The 22286-nt window shown below is 47.0% G+C and overlaps 1 protein-coding gene, 1 long non-coding RNA gene and 1 pseudogene across 2 annotated transcripts; all 3 read right to left on the minus strand.

Moving 5' to 3' along the window:
- Positions 1 to 2673: 2673 nt before the first annotated feature.
- Positions 2674 to 4067, minus strand: LOC103628162 (TORTIFOLIA1-like protein 3; annotated as a pseudogene).
- A 204-nt stretch (positions 4068 to 4271) lies between these two features.
- LOC103626272 (uncharacterized) lies at positions 4272 to 4840 on the minus strand. Its single transcript, XR_552820.3, has 3 exons — positions 4708 to 4840; positions 4435 to 4526; positions 4272 to 4309 (listed from the first exon to the last, which is right to left on the minus strand). It is a non-coding gene; the product is annotated as an uncharacterized lncRNA (long non-coding RNA).
- An 8076-nt stretch (positions 4841 to 12916) lies between these two features.
- On the minus strand, positions 12917 to 14945 carry LOC103626273 (cytochrome P450 89A2). The gene has a single exon (XM_008646663.3). It carries the CDS (start codon positions 14839 to 14841, stop codon positions 13261 to 13263), a length of 1581 nt encoding a protein of 526 aa, XP_008644885.1. The 5' UTR covers positions 14842 to 14945; the 3' UTR covers positions 12917 to 13260.
- Positions 14946 to 22286: the final 7341 nt, after the last annotated feature.

A 22286-nucleotide genomic window follows, 5' to 3' on the forward strand; every position in this document is an offset into this window, starting at 1 on the left:
ATAATTTCCTCGCAACATGATTCAAATCTCAAAGTTGGCCTACCAACCCGTTCCTATACTACAAGCTACCAGCCTACTGTATCATTCATCCGTACAGGATTCTTTCAGGACCAGACCATATATGCAAAACCAAAAAGACACGCCAAATTACAAGAATTCATGTTAACAAGAAAAGGAGCGATCAGAATTCACAAAATCATACCATAGCATTTGTATTTATTATACAGTGGTTTCCAAGCAACAAATTGAATTATTGAATGAACCAGTAAAAGAGAGTAATTCTGCGCAAATAAAAATCCATGGGTGCTGCTACAAAGGGGGAACAAAAATCTCTACACAGTAACTTCATCCTCATTTGATCTTGCTCTATTTCAGTGCATCTTGGGAACACAATCAGCACCACAGATGACTGTATTAGTGATAACCAGGGGCAGGCTGGAGCATGGTGTACCGTGAGCTAACAGGGGAGTTGTTGATGGCACCATGCTGGCATGTTCATGCTAGAAACATGGTCTTCTTCCAGTTTTTAACATTAGCCAGATAAGCTACTTAGTAAATAATAGAAAAATGGGAACAACCAAGAATGGAGATGATGCTTTAATTACCGAAAAACAGAATAATGGGACAGTGCTCTTCCTTCATATCTTCACGATGGGCTAAGTCCAATTTTTTGTTTCCATTTGTGGTGCTAGCCCAAACAGGAAAAACCTGGCATTTGTGTACTCTATAAAAAAAGTCAGGCTTATTGTATAACTTAGGACCAACTCCTGTAGTAGGCTTGTCATCCTCTGGTTACTAAAAAAATAAACCGTAACATCAGAGTCAGAATCTACAAGGAATTTTAATGAATTAACGAGCTACTCGATCGATAACTCAGCATTAATGGTGATAGATACTCATTTGCTCCACTGTACTGTACCACTGGATGAAGATGAGCCACTTCCTAATCCGCTTGAGCTGCTAGCCGGGGAATCCCTCTCAATCTCCACTGACTGGTAATTCACAGATTCTTTTGCAACTACACAATAGACTACAACATGTTCAAAGAGCAAAGGTGTCACCATGAATATACATATTATCATCATCATGTTTCATGTGATATATATCAGTTAAGTTGTAGGCTTGTAATCAGATCTTCAAGATCCACAACAATGCATAGTTCAGGATTGAAATGATAACACATGATAAAGGAGTTTAGGATCTTGGTTGATAACCAAGATTGATGTTGAGTTGTTCTCCTTTCAGCCAAATCCTCACGAAAATGATGTTATTGTTATTATAACATTACGAGACTATGACTCAGAGCATTTTCAGACCCAAACAACATGATCATGAGAAAGACCTACCAAAGCCAATAGCGCCGCCTCACTTAGGAAAGTCAGAAAATCGCTACACGAGGTGTACCTTGACAAGGAGTTTGAGGTTCAGTATTTCAAACTCAATAGTGGACCGTTGCAAACATTTTAAAAACACCAAGTGGATGTGAGTGTAATCATATAAATTATACTTAGCTATGCCTCAAACTGATCCATGAAACTAAACATAAAGTTCATAAAATACAATTTTCAATTTAGTTCCCTACTTGGAAAGATCTGCTTTATCGAATACATGCTTTATCACATATACCCACCCTACTATAAAAGAGAAATATAAATAAACACAAATACACAATACATTGCTAGCATGGATAACATGAAGATCAGCTATGAGTTCAACCTACAGAAAAGAAAAGAAAAAACTCTGAATTTAGAAGAAAGCAAAAACAAAAGCTAGCACAAAGAAATCTAGGAGTAATCACTTCCACTACTTGTCCAAAAGACTGGCAGAGTTTTTGAGATCATCATAAGAGACATCAGAGGAGATGCCCCCAACATAAACCTTTTTTTACAAGTGATGATACGGAACGTTAATTGCACATGATTGGTGCAGCAAACTCAGCAAGGTGGTAATATGTATACCTACAAGTCACTACTAAAACATTAGTGCATAGTTAAGTTTAGCAATGTAATATTATGCGGGGAACATGGAAAGCAACATGACATGTGCTTCTATATGTAATTGACAATGTCTTGGCTTGCAATAATCATGTTCAAATTTGACCCATCGTGTCACTGATACTGAAAAGTTAATGCTGGATGGAAACATCAAATTTTAAGTAGCAGTCCCTTTTTCAGTATTCTCAAACAGGAGTCAATATTACCCTCTTCTTGCGACCAACACATGCCCCCCTTTGGTGGGGATTCCATTACAGCTCCTAGAGCTGTTTTTAGCTCCTTGTACCAAGAAGGTGCTGCTATAGCAGCTCCATTCATGGAGCTCCATAAACCATAAAGTGCGCTTTCACGAGGGACAGGTGCATGGTGGAGTTGGAAAAAGGAGCTTCCACGCGCTACATGGACAGGCCCACGGCCCACCACACAAAGTACATTTTCACCCCTAAAGTTCATAAGAAATTAGAAAGAATCTGCCACAACCCCAATTCCATATCTGCTCGATTCCTGGCAAAGTTATTGGTTGTCGATACTTTTTATTTTTAAAATTTGAAAAGTACTCAAATATAAAAGAACATCTGCAACCATATAATCAATTTTTACAATACCCAAGGGCATCTTGGACATTGCCCCTCTCAGCTATTTATAAGAGATATCAGAAGTTGTTCAACCAAAAGTTTTCTCAAAACAGCCTCAGCTTCACCAGATAATCTGCACCAGCATTGAAGCCACAGCTCAAGTTGCAACCAAGTGTCCAAAAACTAACTACTTCCACTTCCAGCGTGGACTTACAGTTACAGAATGTTTTCTATGGTGTTTAGTAATCAGCAGAGAAGTTAATGATTACTTATTTCTGGAATAAAAGGTAACAACTACAAGCCCTATGCTACTACGTCTCGCAAGAGAACTGTAACAATATACAGTAACAATAAACACAATAAAAGAAAAATTACCTGGAGAAGGTCCAGTAAATTGATTTGCTGATTTTCAATCTGAAGGAGCTGTGTCCTTATTTCTGACAAGCTCTCATCTTTGTGAACTACATACCTTTCCGATCCACCTTCAACTTCTGAAATCTCTTACAAATTACCACCACCTTCGTATGGAACAACTCGTGACCCTGCTTTGTGGGCAGCCAGCTTGGCCGACCTATCCTCGCTGCCTTTGAAGAGCGTCCTCCTAGACTCCAGTCTGTCTCTCACATTGCGTCCTTTCAGCAGCTTCTCCTCTGTCACCACTTTGATTGGGGTAGCATCCAGAGAAACAACAATGTCGACCTTGTAATCACAATTATTTGCTTGACGCACTTTGTGATATGAAGGCGGTGACAGTTTCTTGTTCCTGATGGATAAAGGACTATTTGTTTTGGTGACACTGGTAGACACGTCAGGCGGAGATGATCTGCTTACAAATAATATGCTCTTCCTTGTTGCTGAAGCCTGAAGGAACTGAGTTTGAGCCCAGCGAAGCAGCTGGATATCACCCATCACTTGCACTCCCTGAGTAGTTACAGGATAATTTGTATATAAAAAAGAAATAGGTGTAGCATTTACCCAACTGTTCATCAAGAGTTTAACAACAAGAGACTCTTATTTAGTTCTTTACCTCTTGCAAGGTATAGGAAAAAGATTAGCAGATCTGTACATGTGGAAGTAGTAGAAAGTAGCCAAGTACAGTTAGAACTATGAAGGGGATACCCCTCACCTATAAGAGAAGATCTTTGTTGTGACTGGGACGCTGGTGGCAGAGCGGAGGAGCACTCGTCCTCTTCAGCACCTGGGATCTCCTTCCACGCCTCAATCATCCGGTTCATCGACTCTCGCACAACCTTGACCTGCATTGAAGAATTTTGTTACTCAGCCGGTCAACCCCACAATCAAGATAAAAAAATGCCAAAAATAAGATCGAAACCAAATTGATGACCAACCTTGTCAAACCTTCTGGCCTCGAAGAAGGTGACGCAAGAGGATTTGTAGGTCGTGAGAAGATCCGTGTGCTCTAGGGCCAATATCAGTATCCGAAGGCATTGTGTCTCTGACAAAAAGAAAATGTTGGATTCAACAGACTTATATTCATGGACCAGTTGCTTCTTCTGGAGAATCGTTTAACACCGAGGGCAATGTAAGCTACAGTTGCTCTCCTCCAATCATTCAAGCTTCCTAGTTGCACTATTCTGCTAACTGGGTTGCAATTATGTTTTCAAATCCGAATTTGGAGGGTATCTACTTTATTTTTACATATGTGATCGTACAAACCTGCTTGGAGAGTTTACCAAGGTACCTGTTGTGCAGATATTGTTATAGAGTCTGGTCATATGCCTGAGTGTAAAATTGCCATTTGTTAGAACCTTTCAAATTTTCTGAAGTATTCAGATTGATGAAAAAATATCCTAGTGCATTCTTCATGTGCCATTATATATAGTGTAACACTTTAATCCACTAACCTTTTTATTGGTATGCTTCATCTGCAGAATTACAGTCGAGATCTGTTCCTTTTCCTCTACTTTCTTCTTATCATTGTAGCAGCTATGACTTCCTTTAAGGTCCATCCAGACAAGTCATCATTCACAGGAAAATCTGTACTGTACTTGAATAGGCATCAAACTGAAGAATGGAAGGGTTGGATGCAGGTACTTACAAGAACAAGCATGTAATAAATGGCAAGATGTAATCTGCTGGAAGCACGGGTAATGTAATCAAGGTGCCAGATAGTTTACCTTGACTGGAAATGTGCCTGTAGGAAGTTTGGTTGTCAAGAGTTCCCTAAGCCTCCTGATAGCCTTCACTTTGTTTGCTAGGACATCAAGCAGTGGGCTGTGTTCAGAGGGAAATCCGGTGTCAACCACAACACTGGTTTAACCCATGCTAACAACAATAGAATATATTCCACATATATCAATTAGAAACTTGAACATTTAAATATCTGTCATTTAGTTTGTTTCTTAATATTTCATACAATGAAGCAGTAAGAGAAGTTGTGAGTCCTTCAGTGCAGGGAGTAGAAGACAACACCTATGCCGACGTGTTGAAGGTCTGATGGTGGAGATGGCTACGACTGTAGGTCCAGCAGTTTTAGGCCCAAATAATCAACAAGAGATAAACCAGTGTTACAACCAAATCACAATGAATGATTTTAAAACCTATGTCAGTACAATTATTCACATCAGTTCTTTATCCTTAAAATGGAAAGGGAAAGTAACCTGTGTTATGCTATTAATCAAAATTAAGCTACCTCTAGAACTTTGTAGTAGTCCTGCGCACATTTCTCACTATGACAAAAGGGCCAAATTCCATTGCCACATTTCTCATTATGAACAGAATGACAAAAAAAGGCTAAAGTAATGTTCCTCACTATGAACAGGCAACATAAAAGACAATAACAGACCTCGTACGCACAATCGATGGTGAGGTCGATGCGTGGGCGGTCATCGAGAGTGGAGAGTGAAGTAGCTCGACAAGCGGCGACACAGACGTGAGTGAGCAGGTTGGCGTTGGTGGCCGCAGGCATAGGGCTTGCATGTGCGAGCATCGAACGACCACCACCTGGTTCCCACCAAATTTCTGCCCATGCATCTCCATCTTTGCTTTGGTCAAGCCCTCGACATCTACATGTTCCAAAAACACTTGAGTGTGGCAAAAGCATAAAAATCAGATACATAGTGTGCCAGCATTACCCAAATGCTGCTGTTAGAATATAATATCAAAGGAGAATAAAAACTCACCTTTCCAAATGGAATATCCCTTCGAATTATTAGTTTCTCCATCCCAATTTTTTCTTATATATTTGTACTAAAGTTTTTTCATATATATTTGACTAAAGATTCTATAGGTTTTTATTTGATGGTCTAGTAACCTGTAATTTTTAATCAGTCTGCAAATTCTACATATGTAGTGTCTTCTGAAATACGTATATACAAATTAGTACAAGTAAAAAAATTAACAGCTAGAAATTTTCCTATCCTTCTTTGTAAATCTAATACCTATCACGTACATATGGTATACTATTTGCAATTAGTAATATGGGACAATTGGAATCACATGACCTTTAGCAACTCAAGTTACTTAACCTCAAACACCAGTATCACCTTGGCATGAGATAGTAGATTTCGCCTTGGTCCAAATTGCAATTCAAACAAACCATCAGATTCGTGCAGAATTTACATTTTGGAACTACTGCACTGGTGCTCCTTGAAATGAAATCTAGATAGTACAACATCGAGATTGCGCACCTCTTTTGGTATGGGCTTCAATGTCTCACTGAAGTAGCATCCCGGCTAGCGACATGCATGTGAAATATAATTTGGAACTGAAAGAGTACTAAGCAAGTAAGCATCATTACTCAAACAAAAAAATATAAGAGCAAGTGTGATCAGTAAAGTGCAGCAGATCAACTAAAGAAAAAATGCTATGATCAGTTAACTGGACAGTGTTTGCTTTGATGGCCTGAGAATTAGGGCCTAGTGTTGTCGGTGCCTTCTCTGTCTGAAGAGCCTCCTTTACAGCAAACAAATTTGTCAAAATTAGCATACAAAATGGTCCAGGACATTCAATTTCTATTTTAGACTTCCCCTTCAAGAGATAATCAAATGCCCCGCAGAGTTGCCATGTGCAGGAGAAAAAACCAGTTTTGTGCAGTTGTCTTTGGAGAAAAAACCAGTTTTCATCTGACATTCACTCTTACAATCGATAGAAACAGGATCATTCGGTGAGGCAATACAACAAATAGGTGGCTGACACACATGGGTATCACACGACATGAGCACTGGAGCATGAGGGACTCACCGGAAAGGCCATCTCGGCGGTGTCTACCTCCAGCTGTGCCTAGACGTCGTCGTAGAACTGGTACTGGACTGCCTCCTCCCAGTCCTACAATCGCTCCCATGCCATCACCGCCGACCGAGCCGGAGTGGCTTCCTAGACGTGCACTGATGCTGTCGCAGACAGGGGGAATAACGGGTCAAACGAACCCCCGTGCCCAACGCCCTGTAGAGTCTCCATCTCCACTACTGCCACATGACTCGTCGCTTGCACCTGGCGGCAGACTGCAACTTCTCATCTCCCCTCTCTCTGGCTTGCTCGAGGCTACCCTTCAGACCGCAACTGCTTCCTATCTCTATCAAATTCAGACCGCAATTCGAAGGCCGCAACTGCTACCACGGAGCCGGTCGCCGTCGAGGACCTCACGGCCTCCCCCGATGACCTCACGTTGCCGACAAAGAGCCGACAAGGGTCGTCGCTGGGCGGCGTGCGACTTCGTGGTGATGAGTATGGGCGCGGCACCTTGGCTTCCTCCTCCGGCTCGGAGCCCTCTTCCTCATCAAAGTGCTCCTCGATGTCGGCGGTGGCGAAAGCGGACTGCGATGCCCGGGCGCGACGGCCGTGGACATCGCGACAGGGTAGGGGCATTGTGGAGGTGAGTGGATGGGGATTCATAGCGAAGGTACAATGGAGGTGGTGGGGTGGGGATGGGGGCATGAGAGCGGATGGCAGGGTGTGTGCGGCGTGGGGGGAGGCGGGATGACCGGAGGGGATGGGCGCGAGCAGGCGGAGATGACGCGGCGGCTGTGGCGACGGACGTGAGCAGGACAGGGGCATCACGAGCGAAGGCGTGGTTCGCCTGACGGGAGCGTGGTGAAGACTATGGACGCCCACGATAGAGACATGTAGAGCGACATCGCGTGCGGTGTCGACGAGCACGGCGCGGACGGAGGAGTCCTGGTCCCAGACGCGATGGAGAGCGACGGCGAGGATGTGCAGGATGAGCGGGGCCACGACATCGCACGGGTGGGACGCCGCGACGAGCGCCAGGGCGCGCAGCACGTGGCGGCGGAGCGGACTCTTGTCGGTGGGTTGCGCGTCCAAGACGGCATGGACGAAGGCCGAGAGGTCGTCCGACTCGAGCACGCACGCGATGGGAATGGAGAGATCCGCGTGCGTGATACGACAGGGGAAGGGAGAGATCCTGCTGCTGCTGGGCGTGGGGCGGGGGAAGGCAGATCCTGCTAGACGGTAGTGGGGTCAGCGTCGCGGGGGCGACTCGTATGGGGCGAGGGCGCGACGATGCCGGCGAGAATGGCAATGGGGACGCGGACGGGTCGCGGGGGAGTCACGGATGGAGGCGGAGCCGTGGTGCGTGGTGGACGCCTTCGTTGCGTCCTTATAGAGTAGTAGTAGATTATGGATGAGGCTACAGTACACCTGCACGTTGCTGGTCGAATTAAGCAGAGTTCCCGTTGACAAACGCCATTCCGTTCTCAAAAGCATTTTTTTCCGTTCTCAAAAGCATTTTCCCCGTTCTCTTCAGCTTTTCTATCTGCAACTCTTTCTTGTCCATGAAAAGAAATTCGACAAGTTCTCGTGCTCTATCGTTCAAGAAACTCTCCCTGTCAATACAAAAACGTGGATAAGTGTTCATTGTTTCTATGTGCCCGAGATTTCTATTTGTTGGCATCGATTTAAGCGTCAAACACTGGAACGAACCACCTGTCGGTGCTTTCTACGAAGGAGTGTACGGTCCGCGGTACAGGGTCGGACGGTCCGCGATCTGGGCGTAGGAGCGGCTCCTCTTCTGCGTACGTCGGGACGGTCCGTGCCTGGGACTCGGACGGTCCACGATGGCACAGAGCGTCATCTTCTTCACAGCAGACCTAAATCTCACCTCTCGGGATGGACTCCGTCGCGGAAGAGAGATCATAGGGTGTGTCTTAGAGTCGGTCGGCCATCCAAGACGACTCTAGTGATGTAGAGCCGAAGAGAGGTGAAGTTTCGATGTAGAGGGAGGCTAAACTAGGGCTAAACTAGAGCTACTCCTAATGCATAAGGTAAAAACGATAAGTAGATTTGATTGGATCGATTGTGGGGGTTTAATCGGTCGTAGCTCTCCATCTATATAAAAGGGGGAAGTCTGAACCCGTTACAAGTCGGTTCTCGAGTTAATCCCGCGGGTTTAGGTGACAAATCCCACAAGAAATCTGAAACCCTAACTGATTGTGCGCACGCGTGAATGGTCCACGTCGCTACGGCAGACAGTCCGAACCACGAACTGTCTTGCCTCAGGGTCGGACCATCCGCCTACCTATTTTAGGGCTCAACATATCCCGAAGTAAGAACTAAGCCTAATGCAAGTCACCGACTTTTTAATCTGATAGGGTGATCGTTCAATAGAGCTCTAATGCATAAAGGCCATTTCGGATTGCATCTTTCTCGACCATGATCATCTGATCAATGGATCAAAAGGTATAAAATGGAGGTGCCCTCACAACCTGAATAGACAAAGGGACTATGCATATACCATGGGATCGTCGTACCATTCCATATTTTTGAACAGGACAATATATCGACGATGAGTAGGCGGGTGGAAAGTATCCTGGCATCACAAGATGAATATACAATGTTTGTTATGTTGCCTTTTGAGTCGTTTTATTTGGCCGTTTTGTTTTAGCGGGTGACCGGGGTTTCTTTGTTGGTCGATCGCATAGAACGACTTTCTTGCTAGCATATTTGGAGAGCAATTGATCAAAAGTAGGGTCGGCTTTGACCAGCCGACCATGTGCGTTATGTTTGCTTTGCCCCTTCCTCTTCTTCCTTGCTTTGTGTGGAGGCTGACGCCTTTGTCCATGGGCGGACTATCCGGCTGTGTAAGCTGGACCATCTGCATGAGCACCGAACCGTCCGCATGTAGGTGCCGGACAGTCCACAATGCTCGAGTCAGGGAGCTTTGCTCGGCTGCTCGAGCCTGCCCCGGGCACCTCCGGACTTGTTAGTCTTTCTGTCCGGAGCTTTCCGAGCCATCTCTTCTTGTGATATATTCGACGTGCGAGGATCACCAATGACGATGTTTTTGCCTTGGCCTTTATCGGCCACCTCTCGCCCAACCAAGACATTTTTGCTTGCTAGCTCTATTATATTGATAGGAAATGATTGTGTCCACTTGCATCTCCCGAAAACTTAGTTGGCCCTCATTTACGATCGATTGTATATGTCGACGAAAAACATTACAATCATTGGTGGTATGGGAAAAATTATGCCACTTGCAGTAAGCACGCCTTTTTAATTCATCTAGAGGAGGAATAATATGTGTTAATTTAATGTTGCCATTTTTAGTAGCTCGTCAAATATTTTTATTGCATTTGACAATATTAAAAGTAAATTTAACTTTTTCTTACTGATTCTTTTGAAACAGCTACAATGAAGAACATGCAGAAGATTTGGCCTTCGTTGGCCAAACAAGCTCAGCGGTATATACATATGTGGATTCATCATCTGAACTATCACGCTCTACTAGATGTATAGAACGTGCAATCGATTTTGATGTCTCTTTACATCGGCTTTCACAGGCTAAAGCCCGCTGATGTAGCTGAGCTATTGAAAAGAATTGAGTACCATCTAATTTATCTCTTAAGTAGGATATCAATCCATTAAAAGCCAGCCCTCTGCTAGTTCTTTGTCTGCAACATGGATTCGAAAGGATCGGTTTCTAGTGTCCCATAACCTCCGGTTATAATCATTAACCGATTCTTCGCGTCCCTATCGGACTGAGGCTAAATCAGCAAACTCTAATTCATATTCCCTAGAAAAGAAATGCTCATGAAATTTACTCTCTAAATCATTACAGGAGTTAATGGAATTAAGAGGTAGGGCAACGTACCATGCAAAAGCGGTACTAGTAAGGGATAAAGAAAATAAACGAACACGAAAGGCTTCCCCATGAGCCAATTCGCCTAAGTGTGCTAGGAACTGGCCTATATGTCCGTGTGTGCTTTTACATTTTCACCAGAAAACTTAGAAAACTCCAGTATCCTTACCCCTTGTTGGTATGGGACAATGTCAAACCGGTGATTATATGGCTTTTGATATGACTACCCCACTCTGGCTACACTAACTCCGAGCCTATTTCGAAATAGTTAAGCCATCTCTTCCCTAATTTTGTCCATTGCGCTCGGTGGTAGACCACTGGACCCTAGGCTGTGGGGCTCATTCGGTCGGGCATTAGTATGCCGACCTTCTTGCTATGACCAATCGATAATGTTGATCGACCTGTGATCATATGGTGTGTTGTGGTTTAAATATGTAGGGGGGCAGAAGGTTTGTGATAAACTGGTGCATAGTGTGCAACAGCTGCGTATGTGTATACGGACTGTCCGATTGTTTTTGCTACTATTGGGGCACCACATTGTAGTCATGGTGTAGCCCTAAACTGTCCGGCAGGGAAAGCCAGATGGTCCGCATAAGGGCCGGACTATGCGGGCAAAAGCTCGAAAGGTCTGACCGTGTCCAGGGGCACCGATTTGCCAAGCAGGGACAACAGTGGTGGTATTTGTCCTGGATATGAGTTCATCGGCATACCATATAATGGTGGGGTTGTGGATCCCCATTTGTTGCCGATGTATTAGACATAGATATTCCATTACTAGTTTCATATGATGGAAAACTAGGAGCAATAGATTTCACCAACGAACATGGTAATTTTCTAATTGTTTCTTCTAACCCTCCAATCTGTTGTTTCATTTGATTCTGCTATTGATCTGCATACTGTTTAATAGATTGGATGTCATTGGGTTTACTTATGTTGGGGAGTTGAAGCGAATATAGAAGAGATGCGACATTAGTCTCTCCATGTTTGACCACCTTCTGGTGGCGATCCACCGTGTATTGTGACAAGAATTTCTTCTTCGCTTGACGCATGTAGTCTTCGTACTGCTGTTGCTCATCGACCGTCAAACTTTCAACAGCCGACTTCAGTATATTATCTTGGGAAATATCGGTGTGATCTTTATAACCGGCCATTTGAGGGCCTGATTTTTAGTAGATCTAGTCACCTGTCCCCAGCGGAGTGGCCAAAATGTGTGTGGCGCCGATCTGGGCGCCAAACACTAGAGCGAACCACCTGACGGTGCTCTTTGCGGAGGCGCGAACGGTCCATGGCACAAGGCCGGACGGTCCACGACCTGGGCGCAGGAGCGTCTCCTCTGCATACGTCTGGACGGTCCGCGCTTGGGGTTCGAACGGTCCGTGATGGCGTAGAGCGTCGTCTTTTTCGCAGACCTAGATCTCGCCTCCCGGCAGGGCTCCCGACACGGACCCCGTCGGGGAGGAGAGATTCTAGGGTGTGTCTTGGCGTCGGCAGGCTACCCAAGACGTCTTCAGATGATGTAGAGCCAAAGAGAGGTGAAGATTCCAGATATATGGAGGCTAAATTAGGGCTAAACTAGAGCTACTCCTAATGCATAAGGTAAAAATGATAAGTAGATTCGATTGGATCGATTGTGGGAGATTCAATCAGTCGTAGTCTTTCGTCTATATAAAGGGGAGGCCTAGACCCGTTATAAGTCATTCTTGAGTTAATCCCGCAGGTTTAGCTAACAAATCACACAAGAAATCCAGAATCCTAACTGATTCTGCGCACACGCGGATAGTCCACGCCGCTAAAGCGGACAGTCCGGACCGCGGACCATCTGCCTGTCTATTTCAGGGCTCAACACTTTTAAAAAAACATAAGCAACACTATATCCAAACAAGAATATAATAAATCCAAGGCTAAATCCACCTAATTTCTAATCAAATTTATAAAAAAATAAACAAACATTTACCATACAAATTAACTAACATTATACTTTTTTGTGAAATATATTTCCTGGTATACTTATTTAGAGGTATTTATGCTAGGGTTTTTTAATCTAGTGACCTCTGTTTTGTTGATGTCTTTATGCTACCATACACGTATAGATGGCCAAACGGGCCGGCACGGCCCGCCAGACCCGGCTAGCGAACTGTGTCGTGCCAGATGGGCCAGTGTGCCGCTGCCGCGGGCCAGGCCCGGCCCGTCAGCCTGCTAGTCATGCCGGGCCGGCCCGGTGACACTATGGCCCGTCTGAGTATATTGTATAATTTAGCAAAAAATATGTAGTTGTGGGAGCTCGAAACACATCCATCTAACCAGTGTAGCTAAAGTTTTATTGTGTTATATGTTGAATTCTTATACTTAATATATGTAAACCATTATTTTTAAAATAAAAAATGTAACTGTGTCGTGCCCGTGCCAGCACTACGGGTCGAGATAGTGGCCCAGACACGGCAATATAGCCGTACCGTGCCAGACATGGCACTATACTAACCGAACCGGGTCGTGCCTGAACCGTGTTTTTTCGTGTCGTGCATGGGCTGGCCCATCGTGTTAGTGCTAAATGGCCATCTATACATACACAACACATTCCAACCAAGGAGGCAAGGCAAGCGCGTAACAGGGCCTCCCTCGCCTGCAGGCTGCAGCCTTAGTCGCTTGCTCTCGGGACGAGGCGCGCCCGGAGCGGCTTCGCCATGACAACGGTGAACTCGGCCTTCTCGCCCTCCACGTCCACCGTCTCCCCCTCCAGCTGCCGCCACTCGAACTCGCGCACCAGGTTCGCCACGAAGAACTCGAGGTGCAGCGTCGCGACGTTGAGCCCCGGGCAGATCCTCCGCCCAGCCCCGAACGGCATCATCCTGATCTCCCTCGTGCCCGTGATGTCCACGCTCTCGCCGTCGCCGCCCGGCAGGAACCGCTCCGGCGCGAACTCCGTCGGCCGCTCCCACGCGCGCTGGTCCATGCCCATGTCCACCACCAAGAAGTTCACCATGGTGCCCTTAGGGATCATGTACCCACCCAGCTCCATGTCCTCGGCCGGCGCGTGCGGCAGCACCATGTGCCCCGGCGGGTGCCGCCGGAGGCCTTCCAGAACCACCGCTTTGAGGTACGGCATCCTGTGCACGTCCTCCTCGGAGACATGACCATCCGAGCCGCCACTGGTCGCCATGGTGGCTTTGATCTCGTCGTGGAGCTTGTCCTGGATGCCCGGGTTCTTGACTAGCTCCGCCATGATCCACTGCAGCGCCGTAGACGTGGTGTCCGTGCCGCCGTTGAGGAACTCGGAGCACAGCGCGATCATCTCGTCGTCCGTCAGCTCGCGGCCGTCGTCTTCGTTGAGCCGGATGTCAAGCAGCGCGTCAACGTACGAGTGCGGCAGCGTTGTTTGTGTCGCTTCGTCTTCTACCGCATCGCGATCAGCGGCGGCTCCCACTCCCGGGTTTTTATTCTTGCGCTCCCTACGCGCGTCGATCAGCGGCATGTACATGTCCTTGAGCCGTTGGCGCATCGCGACCATGGCCTGAAGGCGGCCGCGGAAGAGCAGCCTCGTGACGGCCGGCAGGAAGGCGAAGACTCTCATCTTGGTCGACGAGTATAGCAGCAGGTCCCGCTGCGCCGCGGCGATGTCGCGCACGGCGCGCTCGTCGAGCCGCTCGCCGAAGCACATGGCCACCAGGAGGCGGAACATGGCGTACTGGAATGTTTGCACTATGGTACCGTCCGCCTCCTGCTGATGGCGTAGCTTGTCGGTGAGCTCGGCGAGCACCGCCGCCCGAGCCGGCGCAAACAGCCGGAGCCGCGCTGGGTTCGCGACCTCGGCCACGAAGTTGCGCCGGAACATCCGCCACAGCGGGCCGTAGCTTGAGGTGGAGATGGTGGAGGCGTTCAGTCCCAGGAGGTCCCGGGACGCGGACGCCGGGCGGTCGGCCAGAGCGGCGCCGCGCTCGACGAGCGCAAGGTGCGCGAGGCGGCGGTCGGAGACGGTGACCTCGAGGTGGGAGCCGATGCGCAGCGTCAGCAGCGGGCCATGGCGCGCGTGGAAGCGGCGGATGGCATGCAGGATCTCGATCCCTTGGAGCCTCACCCAAAACAAGTTCCCGATAACCGGCACGGCGGCTGGCCCCGGGGGCAGGCGGCGGCTGGCCTTGCCACCGTTCTTGGCGTGGTACAGCAGCAGAAAGGAGAGAGGAAGGACGAGAGCAGCGAGGAGACGCCAAGTGAGCTCCATTTGTTCTAGTGTCGATGACGGTGTGATTTTATTTTTTGAGATCCAATCTGATGCAGTGATGCTGAGGTTTTATAGAGAAGGGAAATGACGACTATTGTGCTTACTCCATTAGACAGTGAGGGGTTAATCTTAATCTAAGAGATTAGTCTTTGGCTCTTTGTTGTGACTTCTCACGCGTAGAGCTAGCTTAAGACTACTACTTATAAGGTGATGATTAACTCGACTAGTCTTGTTCAAAGTTATGCTACAACGTTTCTAGCAACAAACTTATAACCTTAGGACTTGGTTAGAAGGGTCCCTTCCATCCCCTTCTGAGTTCTAACCAAACAATTCCTTAGGGCTAATTTAAAAACTCTGTTTTTAAGAGTTTTTTATTTTTTCAAGGGAAATCAGTTTATTTTCTTTTATAAAAATAGATTTTTTTTAAAAAATGGACTTTCCAAACTAGCTCTGTAGAGTTTTCAAATACAAATACATTGATTGATAACACTTCTGAGGAAAAAAAAGAGTTTACAACTGAGCGGCATTCCAAAACTCACCCCTAATCTTTAATCTCTTGTGGCTGGTACGAGGTTTTCTCAGAAATTCATATTTATTTTATACTCGTTGTTAGACAGAGAAGGGATTAATCTAGGAGATTATAAGGTGATGATTGACTCAACTTGGTCTTCAAGGTTAGACTGATTGCAACGCTGGACTGTAAATTATATCCTCTATACGAATATTTAGTGCCCCTCTAAAAAGATTTCAACCTCTAAACACTAAACTCTTGCAACAGTAACCTGTAAACTTCCTCCCGGCCTCCTAGACTCGTCCCGTGCTGCAGCCAGAGACGCTGCGTCCGCGCCATCTGCGCCACGCCGTGCGTCGCCGCGCCAGCACCGCTCTCCAGTTTGGACTATGCGGGTGCGCTCCTGCGAATAGGCTAGACCACCAGCTTCAACCGTCAACCAACCATGGCTGCTGCGGCAAGTACACCGTCCGTCGTCGCTTGGGAACAGATGCACGAGGAAGATCGCCCGCCGTCACTGGGGAGAGGAGACCGTTGCTCGGAATATGGATGCGGCCACCTTCGATCGGGAGAGGATTTGGAGGAGGAGACACCGCCTGCACATTTGGAGGAGAGGTCTCTGACCTGAAAAAGTACAAGAGGTGTTACAGGATACCGTTGCAGCCTTACTTTTACCGTCAAACCCGTATTATACGGGTCCAGGACGGTTTACAGGACACCGTTGCAATCAATCTTATGCTACAACGTTTGTAGCAACAAACTCATAACAGTAGGGTAGTGTTTTCAAATACGAATACATCGATAACACTTTTGAGAAAAAGAAGAGTTTACAGCTGAGCATCGGCCCCATTATTGTAATAATTGAATTTAGACACATATCAATTAAGCTAATATGATTATATGTGAATATATTGGTATACTATAGTTGGCTATATAAAGAAAATATTTATGTGCTATATTCCTACCATATGAGAGCGAGCGAAGAAACGTGTTAGAAATTACAGAGTAAAAACGTAGTCTGGAGACACATAAAATCAATTTTCTTCCTACTACCCTATAAATTTAATATAAGCTTATATTTAAACTTTGAAAAGTACTGGAATTTGAAATTCTAAGCTAAACAACCTGAGTAGATTTCAATTTCTCCAAAATGAACGGATCTAAACGGGCCCTAACACATTTCAAAACTCACTACCAATCTTTTTTTAAGATCGCAAAGAATTGTTCTCCAATGGCACACAACGAAAGATGTGTGATCCTTTCCTTCCAAACCTCATAAAGCCACTAGCAAAATAAGGGATCGAAAGCCCTTCGTTTGCGGGCTGTTCGCTTTAGATTAAAGCCGGTTGTTTAGACTACTGTAGTTGTAACCCTAAACAAAAACATTGTATTAGAAACTGATATGGATTAGAATGAAACGAACAGGTTGAAGTCCTGGCGATTCAGAATTCACTACCGAAATCGACGGCTTTGCCGAGTGCCTGAAGCACTCGGCAAAGCCTTGAAAACACTCGCAAACTCTTTGCCGAGTGTCGCACTCGGCAAAGAGGGATCGGCACACAGTGCATCGGCAAAGCCTTCTTTGCCGAGTACTTTTTCTCGGACACTCGACAAAGGCTTTGCCGAGTGCCAGGAAGTACTCGGCAAAGAAAAGCAGCCGTCATGGCGCCGGGTGACGGAGACGGCGTCTTTGCCGAGTGTCCGAGGTGACACTCGGCAAAGGAGTTACCTTTGTCGAGTGTCTGCCGGCCAGCACTCGACAAAGAATCCACCAGCGAGGTCCCCATGTCAGGTTCTTTGCCGAGTGCTTTGTATGCCACTGCACTCGGCAAAGAACCTATATCGGTGCCCAGGTCTTGGTTCTTTGCCGAGTGCTATGGTCCTGACACTCGGCAAAGCACCTCTTTGTCGAGTGTCACACTCGGCAAAGTGACCAGTACACACCATTTTTATTTGTTTTTCCTATTCTATCCAAACAAACAAAAGATATTTCACAGATATCACATATATACATCACAAACATATATAGCCAACACAAACATTAATATACAAATATAGGTTCAGAAGTTCTCAACACAAACAGTATCAACACAAGTTTAGAAGTATCAACACAAGTTCACAAGCTCTGACATAAGTATTCAACATAAGTTTTGTAGTCTAAACACTAAAAACATAACTCTCATTGAGGTGGGCGGTTGGACTGGTGCTGCGTTGGGTTGTACCCTTCACGAGGGTTGTTGGATGCCGCCCCAGATTGGCCCTGCACAGAGAAGAGATTGCATGTGTTATATCAGATGCATTACCAACATCTAACTACAATTTTGATACTAACGGGAGTATGGAACAGAGCAGGGTCAACTGCAGGGAACAATGGAGGTGGCGGAGCGAAGCCCTGTGCGGCGCCAAGGCTCTGCATGTACTAGAACATCTCTGCCATCCTCTGATGATCTGCCAGGCGAGCCTCCCGCTCCGCCACCATCCTCGCCTCGATATCTTGATGTTCCCTCCTCTCTTCTTCTAGTTGGGTCTGTAATATTACAAGCCAACGTTATAGTAACTCAAAGAGAAGGTATATAACTCAAGGAAGGACGAGTTACAGAAGCACTAACCTCGAGTTGCTGTATGCGATGCTGTGAGCTGTTATGCCGAGGTCGTATGGCTGGACTCGAGCCCATGCTCCTTGCTCGCACCTGAGACAGAGTGGGAGTGGAGGACGAGTCGATTGCCCCATCGGCAATCCAGTACCGCCCATGTCTCTTGCCTCCTCTGACCCTCATGAGCACATGGGGGTCGATCTGCTTGGTGCTCGGATCATATTCTGGGCCATGGACCTCCTGCGCCATGGCGGTGTAGTCATGAAGGCGGCTGCAGACGATGGGGTTGGTGTAGGCCTCGGGCCCGTCATCCGGGTTGTAGGTGACGTCGGACGTCACCTTGCCCTTATGGGCCATAGCATAGGCTGAGAAGATGGAGCAAGGTCGGCCACTATGTGACGCCGACTGCAAGAAAACCAACGAGATAGTTAGAAATAATATCTAATCCAGTGCTATATACCTAAATAAAAAAGAGGGCATACCCATGCTTCTGCATATTGGCCCAGGCTCTGGCTGCCTTGGTGGTGGGAGGGACCTTGCATCATCATACGCCGTTCCCGGCTAGCGTTGTGCGCCTCGTCCCACTCAACCGAACACCACCTATCCACCATCTGCTCCCAGCATAGAGGATGTGCGGCGCACCAATATGGAATCATCTACAAAGTAAACACGCAAAGTGCATATGAGAAGATAAAATAAAATTCATGCATGTAGTACTGGTACCAAACATGCATGACTTTACCTGCAGGTACTGGTCCCTAGTCAACGACATGGTTCGGGCTTGCTGCTTGGTCACCTTCTCCCCAAGTACGGAGCCGTGGTAGCTGACGATGGCCTGGATTCGGGCCTCATAGTGCATGTCCACGACGAGCTTCTTACAGCTCGTGGTGGCCACCACATCCGCCCTAGCCTCGTATCTAGCCTCGCATCTGAAGAAATCCTGCATACAAAAACGATGTATCCATACATTATTTCAAGAATTTGCAACGAATGCGACATATTTTACATTATACTAAGACTTACCCACAACTCTTGCTTCACCCGCTCCGCCTTGTTATTGAATTCCCAGCCGTCCCGGTCTACTGCATCGGGGGCGACGGCGTAGTGGTCGAAGGTGTAGGCTGGGCCCGTCACTCCGACGTACTCGACCAGTCCAGGGAAGTGTTCCCTGCAAAGCAGGCCGAGGATGCCATTGGGGAGGCGACGATGACACCCAGCATAATCCAGAACCGTCCAAGACCTATCCAAGTGATAAATAAAAAGCATTAGTTTATATTATGATTTTGAACACATAATATGAACAAGAATGAAGAACATAAAGTTACATGCCTCTCCCCATCCGGCCGAATCAGCGGTCGCCTGTCCCGAAGTATGGGACGCTGAGGGAGACTCGTGGGACCTCGCAGGTAGATGCTCCTCGAACCTGAGGCGCCAGAACCTGAGGCGTCAAGGGGATGTCGAGCTGCCTCTTCTGTCCATCACCAGAGTCTACCTCCATGAACCTAGACAATTTACACTTGGGACAGTACTTTGCCTCCGCGTATTCTTTCCTAAATAGCACGCAGCCCTTCGGACAAGCATGAATCTGCTCATATGTCATCTTGAGTGCACGAAGGAGTTTTTGTGCCTCGTACATGCTCTTTGGCAGAACGTGATCATTCGGAAGCAGGCTCCCAATAACCATCAACAAGTCGTCGAATGCGTCTCTACTCATGCTGTACTGCGACTTGAACGCCATTACACGCCCAATGGCATCCAGTTGAGAAACCTTTGTTTGGCCGTGAAGGGGCTTCTGTGCCGCGTCGAACATGTCGTAGAACGCCTTTGCAGTCGGCTCTGGCTCGTCATTCAAACATCCTCTCGTGTACTGTGCCTCCTGATAGTCGTTCAACATATCCGCTACCCCCGCATCCGCGTCATAATCCTCGACACGTTGTCTCAGCTACTCCTCTCTCGTACGATGCGCTTCACCATGAAATATCCACCGAGTATAGCCCGGCGTAAATCCATTCTTCCAAATATGTTCTATCATGGCCTTCTTTGGTTTTCTTTTCCGGTTGGCACATTTGCTGCACGGGCATGGGACTAGACTCGCTCCTTTAGCAGCTTCGTCATATGCTCGTTCCACGAAATCATCGGTCTTTCTAATCCATTTATGGGTCACATCGTTCCTTCCTCTACGGCTCGTGTACATCCACTCACGGTCCTCCATCCTCTAACATAAGCCTAGCAATAGAAAATTTTGGCAGCACCTTCCCTGTACGGGGAGGTAAAACCTGCAAATAAAAGTATCAGCACGATGGCTAACAACCACGCATATTTCAACGGCACGATGGCCGGCAATCACATCTATATATATTCAATCTATCAGAGATAACACAACAAGACTGCATATTAACCTAACCAAAACACGTATATAAATATGACTCAATATTAAACCTAATCATTTCATATAAATCACCTTGGAGGTTTGGTCGCGGGAGAGACGGTGGGTCGCAGGCGAGACGACGGGGCGCGGGGGTTGGAGGTCGACCGCATGCACTTTACCGACGTGGAGGGCGCGGCGGTTGAGGCGCGGCGGCGTGGAGGGCGCGGCGAGGGGCGCGGGCGCAGCGAGGCGGATGGCGGGCGGGCGTGGGCGCGGCGAGGGGGACGGCGAAGGGCGGTGGCGAGGGGCGCGGGCACGACAGGCGGGGCGCGTCCGGGCGAGGGGCGGCCGAGCGCGGGACGGCGAGGGGGGCGGCCGGGCGAGAGGCGTCGAGGGGCGGCCGGGCGTGGCGGCGGGGCGCGTCGAGGGCGACCGGGCGTGGCGGCGGCGCGAGCGGACGACAAGGGGCGCGGTCGGTCAAGGGGACGGCGACGGGCGGCGGCGCGGTGAGAATGAGAGTGAGAGTGAGGAAGAAAGGGTGAACCGTCGGTAAGTAAACGGTCTTTGCCGAGTGCCCGTGATCTGACACTCGACAAATATTTTTTTAAAAAATTTTAAAATACACTTTGCCGAGTGCTCCGATCCGGCACTCGGCAAAGTCCTCTTTGCCGAGTGTCCCCCGGGTGACACTCGGCAAAGATTATTTCACTACACTTTGCCGAGTGTCAACCAGTTGACACTCGGCAAAGCCTTCTTTGTCGAGTGTCATCTCTGGACACTCGGCAAAGTACATTTTTATTTTTATTTTTTTCCAACCAAACTTTTTGTGATATATTTCTACACTATGTAAACCTACATGTACCATTTTGGGGAAATTATAATAGAGTTTTCAATAGGTAGTAGATTTAGTTCGTTTATTTGAATTTCTTCGGAAAATTCAGATTTAAACTGCAGGTCACTCGAAACTTGAAAAATTGTGCATGCAAAAATAATATCCATGCTACTTAGCCAAGTTACGACCGATTTCAGGAGTGGACCGGAAACTTCGAGCAACATGCTCACTAAACATGGTCGTGAACTTGCCATCTACGTGTTTAAAAATTGTATAAAACACAAACAAAGTCAGAAAATCATGAAACTTGTCCATATGTCATGATATCATATATAGAGGTTGTGATAAAAATTTAAGAAAGTTTCGAGAAAGTTGTGACACACTATGTGTAGATACCTAAGAGATCATGTGTGGATCTCTATGATTTCATGTGTGGATCTCTATGATTTCATGTGTGGATCTCTTAGGTCTCTACACATAGTGTGTCACAGCTTTCTCGAAACTTTCTCAAATTTTTATCACAACCTCTATATATAATATCATGACACGTGGACAAGTTTCATGATTTTCTGACTTTGTTTGTGTTTTATACAATTTTTAAACACGTGGATGGCAAGTTCGCGGCCATGTTTAGTGAGCATGTTGCTCGAAGTTTCCGGCCCGCTCTTGAAATCGGTCGTAACTTGTGCTAAGTAGCATGGATATCATTTTTGCATGCACGATTTTTCAAGTTTCGAGTGACCTGCAGTTCAAATCTGAATTTTCCGAAGAAATTCAAATAAACGAACTAAATCTACTACTATTGAAAACTCTTTTATAATTGTCCCAAAATGGTACATGTAGGTCTACATAGTATAGGAACATACCATAAAAAGTTTGGTTGCCAAAATTAAAAAAATAAAAATATGTTTTGCCGAGTGCCGACCTTGGCCCTCGGCAAAGGCTGACGGCCGTCAGCTTTAGAACGGTCGCTGATGGCTCTTTGCCGAGAGCCGCCTTTGCCGACTGTTTACCACTCGGCAAACGTGTCTTTGCTGAGAGTTTTTATGTGCCGAGTGTCCTGCACTCGCTAAACCAGCTCGTTACCGAGAGCAGGACTTTGTCGAGTGCGGCTCTCGGCAAAGGCTGTTTTGCCGAGTG

The sequence above is a fragment of the Zea mays genome, chromosome 5 (genome assembly GCF_902167145.1).
Source record: "Zea mays cultivar B73 chromosome 5, Zm-B73-REFERENCE-NAM-5.0, whole genome shotgun sequence".
Taxonomy (NCBI): domain Eukaryota; kingdom Viridiplantae; phylum Streptophyta; class Magnoliopsida; order Poales; family Poaceae; genus Zea; species Zea mays.